General features: G+C 44.3%; 2 protein-coding genes across 17 annotated transcripts in view; one reads left to right on the plus strand and one right to left on the minus strand.

Moving 5' to 3' along the window:
• Positions 1 to 23,539, plus strand: part of caska (calcium/calmodulin-dependent serine protein kinase a) — a 408,353-nt gene that overhangs the window by 158,809 nt on the left and 226,005 nt on the right. For all 15 annotated transcript variants that reach the window (XM_059650307.1, XM_059650309.1, XM_059650310.1 and 12 more), the window contains one exon: positions 20,642 to 20,744. In XM_059650307.1, the coding sequence (XP_059506290.1) occupies positions 20,642 to 20,744 (103 nt within the window). The remainder of the gene's footprint in view (positions 1 to 20,641; positions 20,745 to 23,539) is intronic.
• On the minus strand, positions 757 to 11,804 carry gpr34b (G protein-coupled receptor 34b). 2 transcript variants are annotated; one of them, XM_048541498.2, is made up of 3 exons: positions 11,632 to 11,804; positions 2,709 to 3,002; positions 757 to 2,032 (listed from the first exon to the last, which is right to left on the minus strand). In XM_048541498.2, exon 3 carries the CDS (start codon positions 1,996 to 1,998, stop codon positions 970 to 972), a length of 1,029 nt encoding a protein of 342 aa, XP_048397455.1. In that variant the 5' UTR covers positions 1,999 to 2,032; positions 2,709 to 3,002; positions 11,632 to 11,804; the 3' UTR covers positions 757 to 969. The 2 variants fall into 2 exon arrangements, with proteins under 2 accessions (XP_048397455.1, XP_048397454.1); XM_048541497.2 differs by lacking the exon at positions 2,709 to 3,002.

Genomic DNA, 23,539 nt, shown 5'->3' on the forward strand with positions numbered 1-23,539 from the left:
TCCCCACTGCCTTAGGCCGTTAATGATGAATGAAATTGGAACGTGCATTCTCAATGTGCCTCATCTGGAAGCATAAAGTTTGTTCTCAAAGATTGTATGCCTCTTTTGCTACCCAGAATACTACTAGGTTGGAAGGAAGCTTGATCGCTCATAAACTAATTGTGTCCTCATGCTAAGAATTGTAAATGACTATCACCTGAGGCTTAATAGTTAACAAGTAGTTAAACTTCTTCAGATAAGAAAAACGCATTCATGTAAAATCAATCACTTTTCTGAGAAGCCTCTTAAAAAAGCATTTAAATTATCTTTAAGACCCTGTTACATAAGTAAATGTGGCAAAATCCCTTTCTGTACGTGTGCTCCAGAACAAGCTGGAGAATGAAATGGATGCATTGACGATGTAAAAAACACGTCGACTTGTTGGGATGCTGAGAATTATCTGTGGACTTGAACTCAGAGCTTCAGCCCCAGAGATACTGATACTGCATGACAGGAATTATCTTCTATGTTAGCTATTAGTATATGGTCTCCCGCTACCTTAATCAGGATACTTTCATATATAAACCTGGTTAAGGTAATTTATTAGAATCAGGTTCCTCTTGCAATGGATTAGAGACTTTACCATATCCTAAAAAACATTAAAGCGTGTATTTGAGTTTTCAAAGAACAGATAACAGATCATAGTGTATGTCTGCAGGAATATGGATTTTGACTGTATATGGTTACACAGAGAGAATGTGTTTGAAAGAACCCAACTTTCAAGTTATATTTAGATCTTTACTCATTAGCATTCCAATATACCACATCCACAATGTACAGATTGGTTCAAGCTATTTAAAACACGTAAACAAATCTGAAATCTTTGTTGTCCATTGATTTTTGTTTTGTTCTGAAGTAGAAATATAACTGCAGGCTTCAAACTGTTTGAGACATACCCATAAACGTCTAGGACTGGAGATAGTGTAGCTTTTAAGTGCTCTCACTTCTTGTGTCTTTCTGAAGTTTTTCGCACACTAAATTCTGCACTGTCTTTCTAACAGTTTTAGAGAGCAGGAAGTACATAATTGGGTCCAGACAACTGTTGAATGCAGAAAGTAAAAGTGATATCTCATTTGTTTTATTCACGACATTTTTCCAGTAACAGCTTGTTTCGCGGAGTTGAGATGCAATGTAGAAAAATCGTGAGATATGATACGGGATGAAACATACGGTAAAAATGAAAAGAACAACAAACGTTTTTGTTGCAATTTTGCTGTGAACTTTGCTGTTAGAAAAACCAGGTTTCTCTCTACTCAGTGTGAAAAGCTTTTTGGCTATCTTTCCATATGAAAGAGTGAGGCAAAAAAAAACAACCCAAAACATCATCACAATAAAAATATTAATGTAGGTTTTGAATTGGTCTCTTCCTCGATAATGAAAGCATTTCAGATTGTTATTGGAATTGTTATCTCCTTTAGTCTTCAAAAGCATTGGTATTGTAATCAGAATGGAAACAAACCAGATGGCAGCACATATCATTGCACTTTGGGTGGCATTCCGTATTTTATAGTGCCGCAAAGGCCTTGTTATTTTTAAGTACCGATCCACACTGATGAGTCCCAAAAGTATAATGCTAATGTACATTGTCATGTAAAATACATTGCCTATGATATTACAGAGCAATGTCCCTAACATCCACTGGTTATGATTTGCATGATAAGCTATTCTGAAAGGCAAGGAGGAAATTGAGAAGAGGTCTGCAATTGCCATATTGATCAAATAGATGTGGATGGAATTTTTCTTGTCTTGAATAAAGAAAAATATGCATAATGCTGAAATGTTGCTAATCAGCCCTATTAAAAATATGAGAGAGTATGCTACAGGTAAAAGAGTCATTAGGAAGTTGTCGTGTATAGTACAATTTTGGTCGGCCAGTACATCCATCTCCATTTTTGCCTTAAGCAGTTTACTTCCATTTTCTGATCGCCAGTCTCTCATCGACAAATTGGTAGTTCCCATACTTTCAGATAATGAAATTGATAAGTATTTATTTCTGTAATGAAATAAAATTTGTATTAATATGAAGCCTATTAGAAGGGAGACTTCTATTGCAAATGTATCTATATGCTATTATTTGCAAGATGTCAATTAGTCCAGTCAACTTAACATTTATTATGGCAAAACATCTAGATTCCAAAATGCAGCACAAAATTAATTATTCCTTGGAATAACATAGATTAAAAATGACTGCCAAAATACTTGTTTGGGGAGACACTTTGCTTATGTGGAGGGACTGGAGAAGGGATAATTTACTGAAGATATTCCAACTATGAGGAATTATGTTAGGGAGAAATTGTTTCCACTAGTGGGAAGGTAGATACCAGAGGACATGGATTTGAGATAGTTGACACAAAGAACAAGATGAGAATTTATTTTCTGCTGCAAGTTGTCATCTAGAATGCTATCTAAAAGTTGGTAGAAACAGATTCACTTGTAACTTTCAAAAGAGAATTAGACATGTACTCAAAATGAAAATCTTTGCAAGATTGTGTGGATTGAGTAGGGGATGAGACTAATTGAAGTATATTTCAAATTGGTGGCATATGCATTGCTGGGCTAAAGACCCTCAATGTGATTTTTATGATTCTGTGAACAAGCTTAAGCTTTGGCCAAGTCTGTTTCATGAATCTTTACGTAAAGTCATTTAACAACAGACCATTGATTCACACCTCCAATAAGTGACGAGATGAATTACTGCAATAATGCACAGTGCATGTTCATCTTGGCATTATAAAAGTTTTATTCTGAAGCAACTTCAATCCTCATGCTTGAAAGAGTGGTGGAGGAAAAAAGATGCCTTGTTGATTCTCCCTTCATTCAACCTTCTGGCTTGTATTTTCTGCAACATGTGTAATAAAGCACTCTTTTTGTACTGCATTGGACAATCAATCACGTTTTCCTCTTCCTTTAGTTTGCTTCTGTTGTCCAACTCTTTGCACCTTTGGGTGGTCCATTCTTTCTTGCTGAAATAGAACCAACACATCTTTTCAGCAAAGTTGTTTCTGTCCTGCCACCAGAATTCTGACCTTTGGCTAACTCCTCTTTCTCATCCGCAAGCTTGCACTATCAGTATGTATGTGTAATTAAGGTCCATCATTGTAACTGTTGTATGATATTTGCATGCCTCAATCATTTCCTAGCTGATTTGTTCCTTCACATCCTCCCCACTAGTTGCTGGTATGTAATTTACGCCAAGCAATATAATTGAACCATTCTTATTCCCTGGCCTAGCCAAATCAACTCTGTACTTGAACTCTTAAAACATTCCTTTTCTCCAGAACTATAATGCTGTCTTTAATCAAAAACACCACCCTCTTTGTTTACCTCCTCGTATTTCCTGAACAAGTTATAGCCAAGAATAATTAACACTCAGGCATGCGCTTCTTTAAACCAGGTCTCCGTTGTCACCACATCATCACAATCCCACATGGCAAACTGTATCTATAACTGCCCAGTCTGATTAATTACACCTTCTGCATTCATATACATGCATTGTACCCCTGAATTTGGATTTTGTTACCTTCTTATTTACTTTGACTCTACCAATTAACTTGGTTTTTTAGTGCCATCAGTCTCACCTAGCATTTTGTGCACCCCCACGTTATTTTGAATACCGTTGGCCTTGCTGAGGTTAAACCATCCCGAACACACCAACAGAAGTTCAAAGGATCTCAATCCCAGCTCAGTTCAGAAGCAAGAATGAAACAAAAAAAAAAGTTGGAGATCTGAAACAGAAATGGAAATTGCTGGAGAAACTCAGCAGGTCTGGCCGCATCTGTGGGGAGAAAGCGGAATGAACATTTTGAGTCAGTTGATTTCTTTAGTTCTGATGAAGAGTCACCGGACTCAAAACATTGACTCTGCTTTCTCCCCATTAATATTGCCAGACCTGCTGAGTTTGTTTTTGTTTCTGTTCAGATGCAGCCCATGCAACTTGTACATGTGCCATCTCCACCAGAGCAGTGAGCCTGGATTTTAAAGCCCTCCTTCCTTCACCATCTTACCAGCTACACATTCACCTCTTATCTTCCTATTTTTGTTTTTATTTCGAATTTCACATTCGCATCCACACCCCCACCCTTGATTCCCTTGCCTATCAAGAACATATCGAATCTGTCTTTAAAAATATAGTGCATAATTAGGCCATTCAGCCGATTTGAGTTTGTTCTGCCATTCGGTCATGGCTGATATATTTTTGCAACCACATTCTCCTGCCTTCTCAGCCTAACCCATGATCCCTTTACTCATCAAAAATCTATCTTTCTCTGTCTTAAAGACTTTCAATGATGTGGCCTCCTCAGCCTTCTGCAGCAATGAGTTCTACAGATAAACCACACTCAATGATTGAAGAAATTTCTCCTCCTATCAGTTATAAAGATCATCCCTTTGCTGTTTGGCAATATCCTTGGATCCTAGTCTCTCCTACTAGTGGAAGCGTCATTTCCACATTTGTATCCAGGCATAAGACCGCAAGGCATAGAAGCAGAAACTAGCCCATTTGGCCGATCGAGTCTTCTCCGCCATTCAAACATGGCTGATAAGTTCCTCGACCCCATTTTCCTGCTTTTCCCCCGTAACTCTTGATCCCCTTGATAATCAAGAACCTATCTACCTCATCCTTAAATGCACTCAATGATGTGGCCTCCACAGCCTTCTGTGGCAGTGAATTTCATAGATTCACCATTCTCTGGCTGAAGAAGTTTCTCTTTATCTCCGTTTTAAAACTTCTTCCCTTTACACCAAGGCTGTGCCCTCAGGTCCTAGACTCTCCTCCAATGAAAGCATTTTCCCAACATTCACTTTGTCCAGGCCATTCAGTATTCTAAAAGTTTCAATTAGATCCTCCCCTCATCCTTCCAAACTTCAATGAGCCTAGTCCCAGAGTCCTCTAATGTTTCTCATGTTAAGCTTTCCATTCCTGAGACCATTCTCGTGAACCTGCTCCAGGGCCAGTATATCCTCCTTGAGATATAGGGCCCAAAACTGCGCACACTACTCCAAATGTGACCTGACCAGAGTATTGTAAAGCATTACCACCTTTTCAATACTACCTGTCCCTCCACCTATCTTTGTGTCATCTGCAAACTCAGCCAGAATGTCCACACTTTCTTCATCTAGATCATTAATGTACAAAGTGAAAAGTTGTGTTCCCAGCACTGACTCTTGAGGAACACCACTTATCACCGGCTGCCATGCTGGGAAAGACCCCTTTATTTCCCACTCTCTGCTTTCTGCCTAGACATGCTAGCACCTTGCCTCTAACACCAGGCCCTTATCTTACTCAGCAGCCTCCTGTGAGGCGTCTTATCAAAGGTCTTCTTGAAATCCAGGTAGATATCATCCATTGGCTCTCCTTGGTCTACCCTGGTTGTTACTTCCATATTAATATTCATGGCCTGGGTAGCATCTTCCTTAGTAACGTATGAATTTAGTACCTCAGCCAAGTTTTTGCCTCCAATGCGTAGGTCCATTTTTAGCCCCTAGTTTGTTCCACTCTCTTTGTTATTTAAATGCCTTGGGAAGACTTTGGAATTTTCTTTTATGTTAACTGCTGGTCTCGTTTCATACTTCCTGTTTGTTTTTGCTCTTTGTTTTATCTCTGCCCCATTGAACTTAGTATATTCAGCCAGGGTCTTAATTTATTTTCTGCCTGACATTTGCCATTAGCACACTTTTTCTTTATCCTTATTTCATTTGTCATTCAGGGAAGACAGGATTTATTTTTTGTCTTGCCCTTCCCTTTTCAGAACATGTTCCTTGACTGTGCCCAAGCTATCTTCTCTTTGTTCAATTACTGTTTCTCCTGTCAACCTTTGATTCAGATGTATTCAGTCCAGATCTATTCTCATCCTATATGGTATACTGTATCCGCTGTTCCCGATGTGGCCTCCTCTACGTCAGTGAAACCAAGCGGAGGCTTGCGGACCGCTTTGTGGAACACGTACGCTAGGTTCGCAACAAACAACTGCACCCTCCAGTCACAAACCATTTCAACTCCCCCTCCCACTACTCAGACAACATGCCCATCCTGGGCCTCCTGCAGTGCCACAACGATGCTACCCATATTTCACTTGGGTTCCCTGCAGCCCATTGGTATCAATGTGGACTTCACAAGGTTCGAAATCTCCTCTCCCCCGACCGCATCCCAAAACCTAGCCCAGCTTGTTCCCCATCTCCCTGACCTGTCCCACCTATCACCTCCACCCACCTCAAGCCCCATCCCCATCTCCTACCTACCAGCTTCATCCTGCCTCCTTGACCTGTCTGTCCTCCCTGGACTAACCTATCTCCCACTAACTCCCCACCTACACTCACTTTTACTGGTTCTACCGCCACCTCTTTGACCTGTCTGCCTCCCTGCACATTCTCCCCGTGTCTGTGTGGGTTTCATCCGGGTGCTCCAGTTTCCTCCCACAGTCCAAAGATGTGCAGTTTAGGTGGATCGGCCATGCCAAATTTCCCGTAGTGCTCAGGGGTGTGTGCGTTATAGGGGGATGGGTCTGGGTGGGATGTTTCAAGGGGCAGTGTGGACTTATTGGGCCAAAGGGCCTGTTTCCATACTGTAGGGAATCTAATCTAAATCTGATCTACCTTCTCATTTATCCGTCTTCTATCCACCTCTCCCCTCTCTGTATTTATTTCAGAATCCCCTTGCCCTCCCCCATTTCTGAAGAAGGTTCTAGACCCAAAACATCAGCTTTCCTGTTCCTCTGCTGCTTGGCCTGCTGTGTTCATCCAAGTCTACACCTTGTTATCTCTATTCTTATCCTATTGGCTTCCCCGAATTATTTTTGCTCTGAATTGTTCATGCTCCTTTCTCATACTCTAAATCTGGTGATAGTGTGATTAACTTTTTACCTACGTATGATTTACGTGGCATACCTCCCCCCAAAGAAACCAGGTCTACTAGTTCTTCCTTTCGTGTTGGACTGGAAGCGTACTGGGATTTTAAAAATTCCCCTCAACCCTGTCTTGGAAGTCTTGCTTCCTCCTGCCCTTTCCATTGCTACTGCACCACTGTATAAAAGTCCCCCATTGCAACCACTCTGTAATTTTTACACCCTATCTAATTTCTTTACTTTTTTTGGTGATTTCATTTGTTGTACTAGATTATTTTATACAATAACCTTGAGTCTTGGGCTGTTTATAATTTCTTTTTTGCTAATGTTATGGGAGAGATCCACATCAGAATATTTCCAAAGCAGAGCTCTACCCTGCAAAACCAATCTCAAACGTTTATACATTGTAAGTCATGTAGACAGTCAATTACTTGAATTCAGAAATGGTCTGTTTTAGACAAGTACCTTGTCTTTCACACATGCCAACATGGCAGGGGTGTCTAACATCCCTGTTATTATCCATTCTCCCCATCTTCTCAAAAGCTGCAGTATCTCCTTTTTATTAAGCCTATGATATTTTCATAGATCCCCATAACTTTATCTGGTGGTGCTTTACTCAGCATATTGCAGGGGCATTAAAATTCCACATTCAGGGGATTAAAAAAAATCCAACGTTATTCCTGGTTCAACCATGTTGCACTTTTGCAAGGTTATATATGCCAACGAAATTGGTATTTTGACCTTGCCTGCGCGGTTTAATTTTCTTTTAAACAACCTAACAATCTTTCTTGAAAAGGAATAAATGGCTTGTGTGTGTAATATTATTATTTATTAAGCTAACTTTCTTTGTCCTTTCTAATGTAAGTAATTAAGACTTCTGTTGATCGTTTTTGATTTTTCACTCATTTGTTTTGGGGTAGCCCATATAAAGAATTCTCCCCACTACACATTCATGGGCTATGCCTTGGCTAGCTGAGCCAGAATTTATTGCCCATCCCTAATTGCCCTGGAGAAAGTGTTGGTGAGTTTTGTCACTGCATTCCATTTGCTGTTTGGTACGTCCACAGTGATCTGTGCAGGAGTTCCTTGGGATAGTACACTTGGCCTAGGTATCTTCAGCTGCTTCATCAATGACCTTCCTAATCATAAGGTCAGAAGGGGCAATTTTTGCTTTTGAATGCACATTGTTTAACATCACTGGTGACTTTTCAGATACTGAACAGCCCATGCTCAAAGGTATCAAGACCATTTGCACCACATGGAGGCCAGTTAGTGACCATCTCCGACAAGAGAATCTAACCATTGCCCCTTGGCATTCAGTGGCATCACCATCACTGAATTCTCGGATTATCAACAGTTTGGAATTACCACTGACCAGAAATTTAGTTGGACTAGCCATATCAAAACTTTGGTTGAAAGAGGTGGTCAGAAGCTAGGATTGTAATGTAATGGCCCCCATTTGCCTGGCTGAATGCAGCTCTAAGAACACTCAAGGCACTTGACACCAACCAGGGCAAAGCAACCTCATCCACAAACAATACTCAGTAGCAACAATGTGTACCATCTACAAGATGCACTGTAGAAATTTGTCATGACTCCTTAGACAGAATCTTCCAAACTCACATTCCCTGACCTAGGCAAGCCTAGCAGATAGATTTTCACTATCTACTAGTTCCCCTGTAAGCCACTCACCATCCTGGAACCATATTGCAGTTCTTTCAATCTTAGATGGTCAAAATCTTGAAATTGACCCTCTAAGGCCATTGTGGGCCTCAAACAGCAACTGGGCTGCAGTGGTTCAAGAGGACAGCTAAGAGGACCACTTAACTTGAGGACAACTAGAAATAGGCACTAATGGCCCAGCAAGTTACGCCCACATCCCATGAATAAACTAACAATTTCTTTTAATTCATGAATTTTAATATATGATATTAATAAGGAAATTGTTTTAATTTCAACTGCTTTTTCTACTGATGATTAAGATTTAAAATGATGTTGCTACTGAGTATTCACATATGCAATTTGAATAGTTTCTGCTCTGATTAACTGTGTCATTGCCAGTCTGGCATTCTCTAGATGTTATGTCAGAAATGTCGTAAAGCATGAATCAAACAAAGATGTTGACTTAGCTAGAGCTCCTTGAGTATTGGATATTTGAAATAATGTGCCAAAGGCCAGTGTTACTTTTTTCCTGGTCCACAACCTAAAGCTGTTTAACATATTGTATATAAAAACTGAAGGATAAATCCTCTGAACTAATCTTGTTTATTTGTTGGAGGTTAAAACTCTGTTTCAGATTCTCCAAGTGGCATCCTGAGACACAAAATATTTTACAAACAATACTGCTTAAAAAATCCAACAGAGACTGTATCTGTGAAAAATAAAAGAAGCTTCTAATTTGCCTGTCATAATTATCTCCCATCACTTATTTACGAGTGGCCTGTTTGTGGCTTTGTTATCTATAATTAGCTATTGATGCTGTTATAATCAACTTAATGTGAGTATGCTCTACTCAAGTTTAACTAAACAGTTCCCTCCTGTGCACTTTATTTATTTTACTTTAAAGCATCCGAATGTTAAATTATTATTTGTAGGAGCAGAGACAGTTTATTCAAGACTTATCCTGCTACCATTTTTCAAGTAAATACTTTATGTCAGTTGGTATATATTGCAAGGTTTTGCACTTTGGCAAAAAGAATAGGGGAACTGAATTTTATTTAAATGGGGAAAGACTGCAGAAAACTGCGACAGAGATCTAGAGGTCTTCACATATGAGTCACAAAAAGCTGCCGTGCAAGTTCAACGGGTAGGAGCGATCACCCAGTAAGAACAGATAAAGAGGAACTTCTTTGAGCTTACACAATTCTTGAGCACCTAGAGCTATCGAAGCTGGGTAGTTAAAATATACTCAAAGTTGAGAGAGAGTCTTAAACGTATCAAGGAGATCAAGAGTTATGGAGAAAAGGCAAGAATGTGAAGTTGACAGTTATCAGATCAGCCATGATCTCATTGAATGATTGAACATGCTAAATGGCATAATTCTGCTCCTGTGCCTTAGTGTTCTAGTGCATTTGGGTCCAATCCTTTATAAGAGCAAAATACTGGTAGTTCTGAAGGGTCAGGCTGGACTTGAAACATTAACTCTTTCTCTCCATTAGATGCTACTAGTCCTGCTGAGTTTCTCTAGTAATTTCTGTTCAACTATCCAAGCTTTCTTTGTGCATGTTAAGTCACAGCTTACTCACTATTTCTTTGTCTTGTTTTTTTGAGGAACCTTGATGTATACACATTGACTACCATGTTTGCCTTCTAAAAACAGTTATTGCAGTTCCAAAGGAAATTCATTAGCTATGATGAGTTTTTGGACATCCTGAGAACTTACAGCAACATATTAATACAATGAATTCATCCTTTTCACTTGAAGCTGCAACAAATAAATAATCTTGGAGTCTGCCTTAGATATTTTGCATCTGATATATAAAACTATCCATGCAGAATTCCTAGCAGGATAGTTCTGGTCCCAGATGATTTTTTTGTCCAATCTGAACCCCTCCACCCTATCTGTTACAGAATTAAGAAATCTTACTGATACAGATTTGGTAGATTGATTTTAAAATAATTTCCATATTTTATCCACATATTTATGTGTGAACTCTTAATTTTCCTAAAGTGTGTCAGTTTTGGAACAAATGCTGCATATCGTTCATAGATAGTAAAATGTGAGGCTGGATGAACACAGCAGGCCAAGCAGCATCTCTGTGCAATTGAGGAAGAGCTCCCACCCGACACTCTGGCTAGCTATCCTTCCCCCACTTCTCAAAATTTCCAAATACCTCTGAAAGTTCAGTTATTCATAATTCATTTGTGTATAACTATTTCCATTGGATTGTTTGATGTTTATTATTTTTAAAATCCAAACTGCATTTGAAAGTACATTTTTAAAAGCACACATTTTTGTGCCTTGTGAGGTGTATCAGCCCAGGAACATAGATGATCAGCTCTTTGAAATGAAGTGAGAGTGATAGCCCTTGATGTCAAGGCTACATTCAGCCACATGTCACATCAAGGATCCCTAGCAAAATTAGTATCGATGGTGGTTGGAGTTACAATTGATCAGAAACTCAACCACCATATAAACACAATGGCAACAAGAGCAAATCAGAGGCTAAGAATATTGCAGTGAGTAACTCACTTCCTGATTCCACAAAATCTGTCCTCCATTTACAAGTCATGATTGTGATAGATAACTGCCCACTTGCCTGAATGGCAGCTCCAGCAACGCTCAAAAAGAAAACGACACCATCAGGATAAAGCAGCCCGCTTGATTGGCATCCTATCCACAAATGTTCAATAGCAACAGTGCGTACTATCTACAAGATGCATGGCAGAAATTCACCAAAGATCCTCAGTTTCCAAGCCCACAATCACTTCCATCTAGAAGGATAAGGACAGGAGACGCATGGGAATACCACCAGCTCTAAGTTCTCCTCCAAGCTACTCACCATCCTGACTTGGAAGAATTACATTGCGATCCTTTCACTGTCGCTGGGTTAAAATTCTGGAATTCCCTCCCTAATGGCATTGTGCGTCACCCTACAGCAGCGGGACTGCAGTGGTTCAAGAAGACAGCTCACCACCATCTTCTCAAAGGCAAATAGAGACAGGCAACAGATGTTGGCTAACAAGCAATGCCTATATATCTCAAGCAAATTTTTAAAAATTTGTTTCTGTATAAATAACATTAATCACGTACCTGTGAAGAGGTCTTGATCCAGTGCTTAATTGGTCAATTTGCTAGTTATCACATCAATTACAATGTCAATCTTGAATCTAGCTTTTCATAAGAATGTGCACAATGTTTAAGAGATTCTTGATCTAGAGAAACATAACTGATCTATTCCTGTTTTACTTCTATTGGTTGTAATTCTTGTGGTTTTCCTTTCTACTGTGTAAACCCTGCTGACGCTGTATGTTTTCCTGTTTGCATCTGTTTCCTTTTGCCTGGACTTGTTTGCTAAATGGTAGTTTAGAATTAAACTAAAATCCTTTTCTCGAATAAGGTTCTCATGCATTTGAGTTTGAGAAGCATAAGTAGGGTAAATAGACCAATTGTACTGCTGGGTACAAGATTTAAATTGGCTTTACTAGCCCTAAAAATATGTTGTTAAGATTTTTTTTAAAAAACTGTTTCTTAGTTTAATGCCTGTAGTTTTAATATGATGGCTTAATATTTTATCCAAAATGAGATTCTTCACACAATATGGTATTCCCTCAATTTGCCCAAACCATGAGGCAGTTCAGATTTGCAACCTAACTGGACAATATAGACATGGGTTATACTGTTTGGTATTCTAGAGTTCAGCCTCGTTATCTTAGAGGATCTGTGAAAGCTTTTTAGAGCTTTCCCAAAGGAGATTATTTTAAAACGGCTACCGTTAGAGAGATGCATTTGCTCTGTGAAAGAGGTCAGCCTCATGAGCGAATTTGTGTTTGTATTTCACCTTTCACTTTTTACATATTGATAAAATGTTAGGCAGGGGAAATGCAAGGTGAGACACAGACTATGGGGAGGTGAGAGTAGGGCCATCAGAAAGGATAGCAAAACTGCTTTAGGGACAGCATCAGGCCGTCGAATTGGGTGAGAATCCCACTTGCCCCGGTGAATTCTTTTGATAGAAATTTTTTGGAATTGGACAGCATTTTTGCTATGTTGATTGGCTAGCCTTGCTTTGCCTCTGATTTGTCATTCAGTCAGGATGCCCCATTTGGCTAATCAAGGATTCCATGGACGTACCTTCTTCCTAGCTGCTGGCTAAATTAATCAGGAAACTTTCCTGCCCAGGGAGTTACTAGGGTTGGGTGCTTAGGTAAGTGAGTGGAGGAGTACATATATGGTAGATGGGTGGTGTTGGGACCACATTTGGTGGGAGTGAGTGAGTGACTGGAGTGTAGATGAGTGATGGGAAACGAGAGGAGAGATTTGATGACCAGAGCTGTGGGTGGGTGACTGACTGACTGGAGTGGTGGGTGTGTGAAGTGGTGTGAGAATGTGTGGAGACAGAGTTGTGATTAGAAGGATGGGCGAGTAATGGGACCAGGTCGAGGAAATTTGCTGACTTGGTAGATGGGTGTCAGTGACAGGGATGTGTGTAACTAGTATAATTGAGTGCAAGGCCAGGTGTAGGCAAGGTCGGAGTTTGTATGCTGAGAGATTGATGGACAGTTGAGTTGGATTGGGCTACACATCAACTCACCGCTATCTTCTCCTGCATGATGTCAGCCTGCAAAATAACCACAAACAATCCAAAGTCAGCATTAGTTAAACTCGTCTCCTTATCTTAGCCTCATTTCCCACCACCTTTACTGGTGGGCAAGATTTAGGGCATGGCCACTGTTTTAAACAAGAAAGGAAAAATGTAATGACATAAATTAGATCTGCTGCTTCACAATTTTGCATAGTCATTTTTATTAATCATTTAAATTTACCGTTTTAATTTCAGATAATTTTTGGTCGCTGGGTCAGCAAGTGAGGGATCAAATGGATGAGCTATCCCCCCACCCCATGAAAAAAGTTGGATAAGCCTATTATGGTTCATTCATCATTCACATGGTTACAATGCGTACAGTTCAGAACTGTGTTGATTAATATAACCTTGTACTGCATTTCACCTCATTTATATTTATCCATTTGGATCTTTTAATGAAAACTCTTGATAGAATCCGGCAACGCAGTGCCATGTTTCTGAACTGTTATTTTAAATGTAAAGAATAGGTGCAGGCATTTTCTTAAAAATACAAATTGAGACTGTAGTCTAAACCAACTTAAGGGTCTGGATGTGAGTTTGCTCGCTGAGCTGGAAAGTTCGTTTTCAGACGTTTAGTCACTTTTTTTATTTGAAAAAATATACTTTATTCGTAAGATGTACAAAAAATAAAACACATTTACACACCTGCCCAGTCATGCAAGCCGCTCCGGGTTACCCAGGGGGTACGTACACCAACTAAAGGGAAAAAAAACAAAGAAAAATAAACAAAGCAAAGAAAACATCCCGGCAGTCGCCACCCCGCACAGTCCCCATTGGCCCCTTGACCGGTTGGGGAAGGTGCCAACTGGGCCCAGTTACCAGATAGGGGTCTTTTTTCTATTCTGGACGAGGGGTTTCGTACAGTGGTCTTTCCCCACCACGCCTTGGCGGCAGCTGCCCCAAGCTTTAGCGCGTCCCTCAGCACGTAGTCCTGGACCTTGGAGTGCGCCAGTCTGCAACACTCGGTCAGGGTCAGTTCTTTCAGCTGGCAGACCAGCAAGTTGCAGGCAGACCAAAGAGCGTCTTTCACCGCATTGATGGTCCTCCAGGCGCAGTTGATGTTGGTCTCGGTGTGCGTCCCCGGAAACAGCCCGTAGAGCACGGAGTGCCGCGTCACGGAGCTGCTCGGGACGAACCTCGACAAATACCACTGCATCCCCCTCCAGACCTCCTGCACATAGGCACACTCCAGAAGGAGGTGATCGACAGTCTCGTCCCCCCTGCAGCCACCTCGAGGGCAGCGTGCGGTGGTGCAGAGATTCCGGGCATGCATAAAGGATCTCACTGGCAGAGCCCCTCTCACCGCCAGCCAAGCAATGTCCTTGTGCTTGTTTGAAAGTTCTGGTGATGAGGCATTCTGCCAAATGACTTTGGCAGTCTGCGTGGGGAACCGCACGATGGGATCCACCCTCTCCTTTTCCCGAAGGGTCCCGAGGATACTACGTGCTGACCACTGCCTGATGGCCTTGTGGTCAAAGGTGTTACCTTTCAAAAATTCCTCCACGAAGGACAGGTGGTGCGGAACGGTCCAACTACTCGGAGCGTTCCGCGGCAACGAGGCCAGGCCCATCCTTCGCAACACCGGGGACAGGTATAACCTCAGTAAGTAGTGACACTTGGTGTTTGCGTACTGAGGATCTACGCACAGCTTGACGCAGCCGCACACAAAGGTAGCCGTCAGGGCGAGGGTGGCGTTCGGTACGCCCTTTCCCCCATTTCCCAGGTCTTTGTACATGGTGTCCCTGCGGACCTGGTCCATCCTCGACCCCCAAATGAAGTGGAAGATGGCCCGGGTGACTGCAGCGGTGCAGGTCCAGGGAATAGGCCAGGCCTGCGCCACATACAACAGCACCGAAAGCCCCTCGCACCTGACAACCAGGTTCTTTCCCGTGATGGAGAGGGACCGGAGCGTCCACCTGCCCAGCTTCTGCTTCAATTTGGTGATACGCTCCTCCCAAGTCTTAGTGCACGCCCCAGCTCCACCAAACCAAACACCCAGCACCTTCAGGTAGTCTGTCCTGACGGTGAAGGCGATGAAGGAGCGGTCATCCCAGTTCCCGAAGAACATGACCTCGCTCTTAACCCTATTGACTTTGGCACCCGAGGCCAGTTCAAACTGGCCGCAGATGTCCAATAGCCTACTCACCGACCGACGATCGGTGCAGAAGACGGCGACATTGTCCATGTACAGGGAGGTCTTGACCTGAAGGCCTCTGCTGCCTGGGATAGTCACGCCCTTCGGGCTCACGTCCTTCCTGATGGAGGCGGCGAAGGGCTCCACACAGCACACGAACAAGGCAGGAGAGAGCGGGCAGCCCTGCCTGACTCCAGATCTAACAGGAAAACTGTCTGATTCCCACCCGTTGATCGAGACTGCACTAACGATGTTGGCGTAGAGCAGCCGGATCCAATTGCGGATGCCCTCCCCGAACCCCAATTTGGAGAAGACGTCCCTCACGTAAGCATGAGAGACCCTGTCGAAGGCCTTCTCCTGGTCCAGGCTGACGAGGCAGACGTCCACCCGCCTGTCCTGCACGTAGGCGATCGTATCCCTGATGAGCGCGAGGCTCTCAGCGATCTTCCTGCCCGGCACAGCACAGGTTTGGCCAGGGTGAATCACTGACTCCAGGACAGACCTGACCCGGTTGGCTATGACCTTGGCCAGGATTTTGTAATCCACGTTCAAAAGTGAAATGGGACGCCAATTCTTAATTTCTTCCCTCACCCCCTTCCTCTTGTAAATGAGGGTGATGATGCCCTTCCTCATGGACTTGCACATTTCCCCTGCCCGAAGCGCACTATCGTACACCTCCAGCAGGTCCTGGCCGACCAGGCCCCACAGAGCGGAATACAGCTCGACCGGTAAGCCGTCGGTTCCGGGAGTCCTATTCCTCTCCAAGGACTTGAGGGCTCTGGTCAGCTCGTCCAGGGATATCGACCGGCCCAGCCACTCCCTCGTGCCATCGTCTAAGACCTCCGTGATAGACAACAGGAACGACTCGGAGGCCGTGCTGTCCGTGGGCTTCGTGTCGTACAGTCCGGCATAGAAGGATCTGCTGATCCTCCAAAATGTCGGGCCAAGACGACGTCACCGAGCTGTCGTCTTCCTTCAGCCGGCTAAGCACAGAGCTCTCTTTGTGCACCTTCTGAAAGAAGAAACGCGAACACGTCTCGTCCCGCTCCATGGAGCGGACCCTGGACCGGAAGATTATCCGGGAGGCCTCCGCGGCGAAGAGCGAGGCTTGCTGGCCCCGCACCTCGCAGAGGTCCTCCGTGACATCGACCCCCATCAGCTGCAGAAGGAGCAGGTTCTGCACCCTTTTCTGGAGTCGCGACAGCTTTCCCCGCCTCTCTCTTGCCTTCTGAACACCCTTGAGGACAAAGAACCTCTTGATGTCCTCCTTCACCGTCTCCCCCCAGTCGCCCGGAGACTCAGAGGGGTTTCACGGTTCTCCAACCGGCGTACTCCCTCTTAAGCTCCTCAACGTTCTCTGGGGTCAACAGAGTCGTGTTGGGCTTCCACGTCCCCTTGCCAGCCGGCTGGTCGTCCTGTAAGTGACAGTCGGCCAGCAGGAGGCAGTGGTCAGAGAAGAACACTGGCTTGACGCCGGTGGACCTGACCGAGAACGCCCGTGACACAAACAGGAAGTCTATCCTTGAGCGGATAGACCCATCTGGCCGTGACCAGGTGTACCTCCGCTGCGCTCCGTCTGCAGGGGTGCTGAAGACGTCAAGCAGCTTGGCGTCCTTCACCATGCCCGTCAGGAATCTGGACGTGACGTCCAGTTGACTCCCCCCACCCGCTGTCCCCACGCCGGATCTTCCATCTGCATCGATGATGCATTTGAAGTCTCCGCCTAGGATGACCGGCCTGGATGTAGGCAGCAGGGGTGGAAGCCGCTGCAGGACGGCCAACCGCTCACTCCGTACCGCTGGGGCGTACACCCCCCCCCCCCCCCTCCCCCCCCCGAACTTGAGAGATGGTGAAGTTGCGCCCCCGCAGCGGAAGAGCCAGGCCTGAGGAGCGACAGTCATTACCCCCCGACCAGATCGAAGGCCCACAGGTCCAGGCGCCGGACCATTTCCCGTACCTGCCGAGGTGCGGTATCCTGCACTCCTGCAGAAACAGGAGTTTCACCTCGATAGTGGTCAGGTAGGCCAACGTGGATACACATCTTGCGGTGGACTTGACACTGCGCACATTAATGCTCGCAACTTGTACCCCCATTGTGGGCAGTGACCGCAGTACCCTCCCCAAGTCCAAGGTCCAGCTCCTCCATCTGTCCCTTCATGCCCATTGCCCGGGCTAACTGCTGGACGCTCTCCGGGCTCAGGAAACCGTCCATGCTGCCTTCTGGGTGGCATCCCCCCGTCAGGGGTGCAGAGGCAGGAGGGTCCAGCTCTGGGTCAGACTGGGGACACGCTGTTTCCTCCTTCCCGCTTGGAAGTTCTGGGGGGCCCTCCAGTGCCCCAGCGGCACTTGACTGGGTGTCGGAGGGAGCCTCAGGACACCTCCCGGCGCTTGGAAGCGGGGTGCTGCTTTCCTTCTCCCTCGAGATCTTTAACTTCTGCTTCAGGTGGGCCCTCTCCGAATCCCCCTCGTCAGAGGACCTCTTATAGCCCCCCTGTAGCTGCCTCTTCCCTCCTGATGGTTGCGGTTCCTGGGCCCGTCGATGCACCTTCCTCCTCGCTTTCCGGACTGTTGTCCACTCCACTGGGTCACCTGTCGCCGCCTCCATCGACTCCAGGTTGTCGGGGGGGGAGTGGAGCCTGCAGGGGTGCTTTGCTGGCCTCGGGCCCATCCTGCGGGACTGGGCCCTCCTGCGTGGCCTGGCCCTCCTGCTCATTAGTGGGGTCCCTGCTGGACCCTGGTGCCTTCCTCTCCTCCGGGGGCGCTGGCCCCGCATTGCCCCTGCCGACGACCTGGGCGTAGGTGGTCCCCCGCTGCGGGCTTGCCCTATAGAGGTGGCCCACTTCCCCGCAAAGGTTGCAGCTTTTCTCTTGTGGGCAATCCTTTGCAAGGTGTCCCTCCTCCCTGCAGTTCCTGCAGATGGTGGCTTTGCAGTCGGCCGCCACGTGACCTGACCTACCACAGGCATGGCAGACTTTAGGTTGCCCTGCATAGGTCAGGTAGCCCTTGCTCCCGCCGATCGCGAAGCTGGACGGTGGGTGTACGACATTCCCGTCCGCGCCCATCCTCAGCATCACCTTGCCCTGCCTCTTACTCGTCCAGATGCCAAAGGGGTCCATGATGTCAGTTAGGTCCCCTTCCACCTTCACGTACCTTCCGAGGAAGGTCAGGACATCAACTGCTGGCACATGCGGGTTGTACATGTGTACAGTCACCATACGGCTCCTCTGCGCTGGCATCACAAACAGCGGGACAGCGGTCAATACAGAGAGGGGGCCCTCACCTCCTTTCTCCTCGAAAACCTCCAGGAAGCGCTCGCAAAGCTTGGCACTCCTGAAGGTCACGTCGTAAAAACCTCCTCCGGGGAAATCCTGCAGGCGGTAAATGTCCGCAGCAGCGAACCCACAACAGTCCAACAGGACCCTCTTCATGAAGAAGGTGCGGTCCACATGTGCACCTTCATCCACCTTCTTTACGGAAACACGGATGGTGTTCCAGACCCCCTGACCTGGGGCACGAGCACTCGCCGCAGCCATCGTTGCAGGTTGGCTGCTCCCCTGAACCAGCGTTAGGCCGAAGCCAGCATTCAGACCCACTGGTCGCAAGGGTGCACAGCCAACCCGACGTCCTCCTTTCACCTCCAAGACAGCACACTCCTCCTCTCGGTCCACAAGAGAGTGGGTCTTTATTTTGTTCCGGATGTAAGCTGGTTCACTGAGATGTTAGGTTTGTTCCCAGATGTTTTGTCACCATTCTAGGTAACATCAACAGTGAGCCTCCGACGAAGCGCTGGTATTATGTCCCGCTTTCTATTTACCTGGTTAGGTTTCCTTGGGTTGGTGATGTCATTTCCTGTTCTTTTTCTCGGGGGATGGTAGATTGGCTCCAAATCAATGTGTTTGAAATCAACGCATTGAAATCAACACATTGATTTGGAGCCAATGCGTTGATTTCAAACACATTGATTTGGAGCCAATGTGTTTGAAATCAACGCATTGGCTCCAAATCAATGTGTTGATTTCAATGCGTTGATTTCAAACACATTGATTTGGAGCCAATCTACCATCCCCCGAGAAAAAGAACAGGAAATGACATCACCAACCCAAGGAAATGACATCACCAACCCAAGGAAACCTAACCAGGTAAATAGAAAGCGGGACATAACACCAGCGCTTCGTCGGAGGCTCATCGATGATGTTACCTAGAATGGTGACGAAACGTCTGAAAACTAACCTTCCAGCTCAGCGAGCAAACTCACATCCAGAACCTCAACCTGAGCTACAAATGTTCTCAGAACTCGCCAACTTAAGGGTCTAGTTCATAGTTGTAACTAGACCAATGTAATATTGTGAAGTACTACAGTTTTGTTACATATTTTGTCTGGGACACAACTTCCTTGTTTAAGGGTCAAATAGGATGACTTCTTGTTGCATGTGTTATTGAAGTTTACTCTTTACCCAATTAATCTAAAGTAATAGGATATCCTGTGGCATGAGCCAGTAGTGGTTTCAAACGCAAGCCTTGTTTTGTATTAAAAAGAAAATGCCTACTCATCATTTTTAAAATTTGATTTTCTACATTTAAGGAAGCAGCCCAGAATGATCTTTCACTGTTGACTTGGCTTCCAGAGCTTAGCATTCAGCTCATTAAATGATAATGAGTAAAAAAGGTAATTGGCAAAATTGTTCAGGATTAAATACTTCCATATCTAAGTGCTCAAATATAAACATGTATTTGAAATATTTTAATTAAATCTTGGATATGCGTATGGACAATGCCATTTCAGGAACTTACTTTGCTATTCTTTAGAACTATATACTTAAATGATGCATATACATAATGTACATATACTCATTTGTATGCTTGTGGCCGTACATTGTGTGGTCAAAGGTGCTGATATTTTGCATGAGAAAGCATCCTTTCAGTGACCGCACGGAGCACAGCAGATGAACATGGAGAGTTAGTTAACTGAAAGAATAGAAATTTTTGGTAGTGAATTCTAGGAATTGCCACTGAAGAAGTTCTACAAGTGTGTACCCAGACTAACTCGACTTCTCCATTTCTAAGCATTAATGCAGACAACATTTGGACTGCATAATACCATGAAAAACATGGATAATGTTTGTTTTAAATTTAAGATTATACAGCTGTTTTTCCATTTGTGCTTGATTTGACTGAGGTAATGACCATGAATTACAAACCGCAGTGTGTTTTTAGATTAGCAGTGTAATGAAGTAGTTCAGAGTTTCAAGATGAGCATTTTTAGTTTTTTTTATATAGTAATTTTATTTTTATACAAACTACTCAATGCTTTTCTTCCCATGCAGCCACATTGTGTGTTACTTGCTTCAAAGGAAAATTCAGCACCTGTGAAACTTGGTGGATTTGGAGTGGCCATTCAATTAGGAGAATCTGGGCTTGTTGCTGGAGGTAAGATCAGTTACCTTTTCTTTTGTGTCTTTAGAAGCAAAACACTGCAGCTGCTGCAAGTCTGGAAATTAAAACCGAAAGAATTGTGTATACTTAGGACAGGCAGCATCTGTGGAGAAAGAAGCAAAATTAATCTAGCAGGTTGATCCCTTGAGTTAAAAGAATTATGGCAAATGCTTCAAGATTTAAAAAATATAATGTTACTGTTGTTAGTGATACATATAAACAATGTAGATGAAAATACGGGGGTTAAGTTTGCAGACAACACAAAAATTGGCCAAGCAGTTGACAGTGTGGAAAGTGGCCTCAGGGTGCAGATGGCTAGATCAGTGGAAGATAGAATTCAGCTTTGCTAACAGTGGGTAGAGAACAGCTGTTCCCCTTAATTGAAAGGTGAGTAACCAGACTCTCGCTTTAAAGGTGAAAGGCAGAGGGGAGTTAAGGAAAACGTTCTCATCCACAGGATGGTAGGGGTCAGAAATGCACTGCCTAGGAGGGTAATATAGTTGGGTAACCTCACAACATTTAAAAAGTGCATGGATGAGCCCTTGCAGTGTCATAACATTCAAGGCTGTGGGCCAAGTGCTGAAAATAGGAATTTGGTGTAGTTCTGGTGGTACAGACTCTGGCTGAAAGGTCTCTTCTGCGCCACATATTGTATGATAAATAAAAATTGAAGAATATGAACTATAGTACCCACACTCTAAAGTAGTTATGTTTAAAGATGTTAAAAGTACAATGAATGATCTTTCTTCTACTTAAATTGAATGTCCTAAATCCAGTTTGCGGCTACAGCATTGCATTTGTATCACAAAACTCAGAACAGTAATCACTCGGTTTGGGGATTTGAGTGATCCACCTATGGGTTGAAATTTTTTGTGCCTTCCAGGTACTTTTGCAAGGTCATCTCCTCAGATCTCCTAGAACCATCCAGAGGCTACAAGTTCCCCATTTAAAATAAGTCTCCTCAGGATTCCTACTTTTGGTCAGACTTCTCCAAGATTTAACTTTTTCAGACATGGAGATGTCAATCTAAAAAAACACTCTGCCTGTCTGTCTAACAGGGTGTGGAACTGGATGAACATAACAGGCCAGGCAGCATCAGAAGAGCAGGAAAGCTGACATTTTGGGTCGGGACCCTTCTTCAGAAATGGGCAAGGGGAAGGGGGCTCTGAAATAAATAGAGGTGGGAGGAGCAGTGCTAGCAAGTAGATAGTGGAACGTATAGGTGGGAGAGAAGATGGACAGGTCAAGGAGGCAGGGATGAAGCTAATAAAGGTAGGAAGTAGGGATGGGGATTAGTCACTGAGGTGGGAGGAGCGGATAGGTGGAGGTGAAAATAGACAGGTCAAAGAGGTGGGGATGGGGTGTGTGGAGTTTGCTGGTTTTGGGACGAGTTGGGGGATGGGGAGATTCTGAAGCTAGTTAAAGTCCACATTGAGACCAGTGGGTTGTAGGCTCCCAAGGCGTTGTTCCTTGTTCCTGCAGTTTCTGGGCGACATCATTGTGACACTGGAGGACGCCCAGGATGGACATGTCGTCCAGGGAGTAGGAGGGGAGGTTGAAGTGGCTCGCGACTAGAAGGTGTTGTCGTTTGTCACGAGCCAATTATAGGTGCTCCACAAAGTGGTTTCCAAGGTTCCGCTTGGTCTCCCTGATGTAGAGAAAGCCACATCGGTAACAATGGATACAATAGACCACATTAGCGGATGTGCACGTGAATATCTATTGAATGTGGAAGGTTTCCTTGGGGCCTGGGGTGGAGGTGACGTGGAGGTGTAGCGGCAGCTGTAGCACTTCTGGCAGTTGCAGGGAAAGGTGCTGAGGTTGTTGGGGTAGTGGGGAGTGTGTCTCGCTCTTGCTCTCGTGCTCTCCTTCTTGCTGTCTCCCTCTCGCTGTCTGTCTCACTCCCTCTCGCTCGCTCCCTGTCTGCCTCTGTTTGTGTATCTGTGTCTCTCTCTCTCTCTCGCTCTCTGTCTGTGTCTGTCTGTCTCTCTGTCTATCTGTCTATCTACCTATCTCTGCACACACCCCTCTCTCTGTTTATTTTTACCATGCGCCCTACTTCTTTGCAGCCCCCTCGCCCATCTGTGCTCTATGTCTCCTGCTATCTCTGTTCTCCAGAAATTGAATTTGCTGTTAATGGAGTCCTTCAATTAACTTTATTCCTTTAAGGCAATACCACAATTTTGAAACCAGTTCTTCTCGTGTTTCCTTCAATCCAATTCTGTTCTAAACTCTAAACTAAACATCTTGTGTAGAGAACTGTCCATATGAACGAGATTCAAGGGAATGTTAAATAGAATTGTTCCTTCTTTCTCCCTGTTGTTCATCTCTCATACAATTTAGTCACACCATCATTTTTAAAATCAGAATGATTCCACTAAACAGAACTCTGATCAGAGTTCTTAAAGGAACCATTACCTTGTATGAAACTGGTTTTCTTTACCCAAAAAGCATCTTTGCATCTTTTTGTGTATTCGTTGTACACATGTGCACAAGTACCTAGGAGAGCTAATGATCTAGTGGTAATTTCTCTTGACTATTAGCCTGGATACCCAGGTAATTTTCTAGTGACCTCGTTCAAATCCAGCCCTGGCAGATGATAGAATTTGAATTCAATAAATATCTGAATTTAAAAATCTAATGATGACTGTGAAATTATACGCACACTGTTCCTAAGTATGTGTGATAACAATAAATCAAATCAAATCAAACCAAACCATTGCTGGCTGTTAGGGCAAACCTATCTGGTTCACTAATGACCTCTAGGGAATCAAGCTGCCATTCCTAAC

Source organism: Stegostoma tigrinum, chromosome 12 (assembly GCF_030684315.1).
Source record: "Stegostoma tigrinum isolate sSteTig4 chromosome 12, sSteTig4.hap1, whole genome shotgun sequence".
In the NCBI taxonomy this organism is placed as follows: Eukaryota; Metazoa; Chordata; class Chondrichthyes; order Orectolobiformes; family Stegostomatidae; genus Stegostoma; species Stegostoma tigrinum.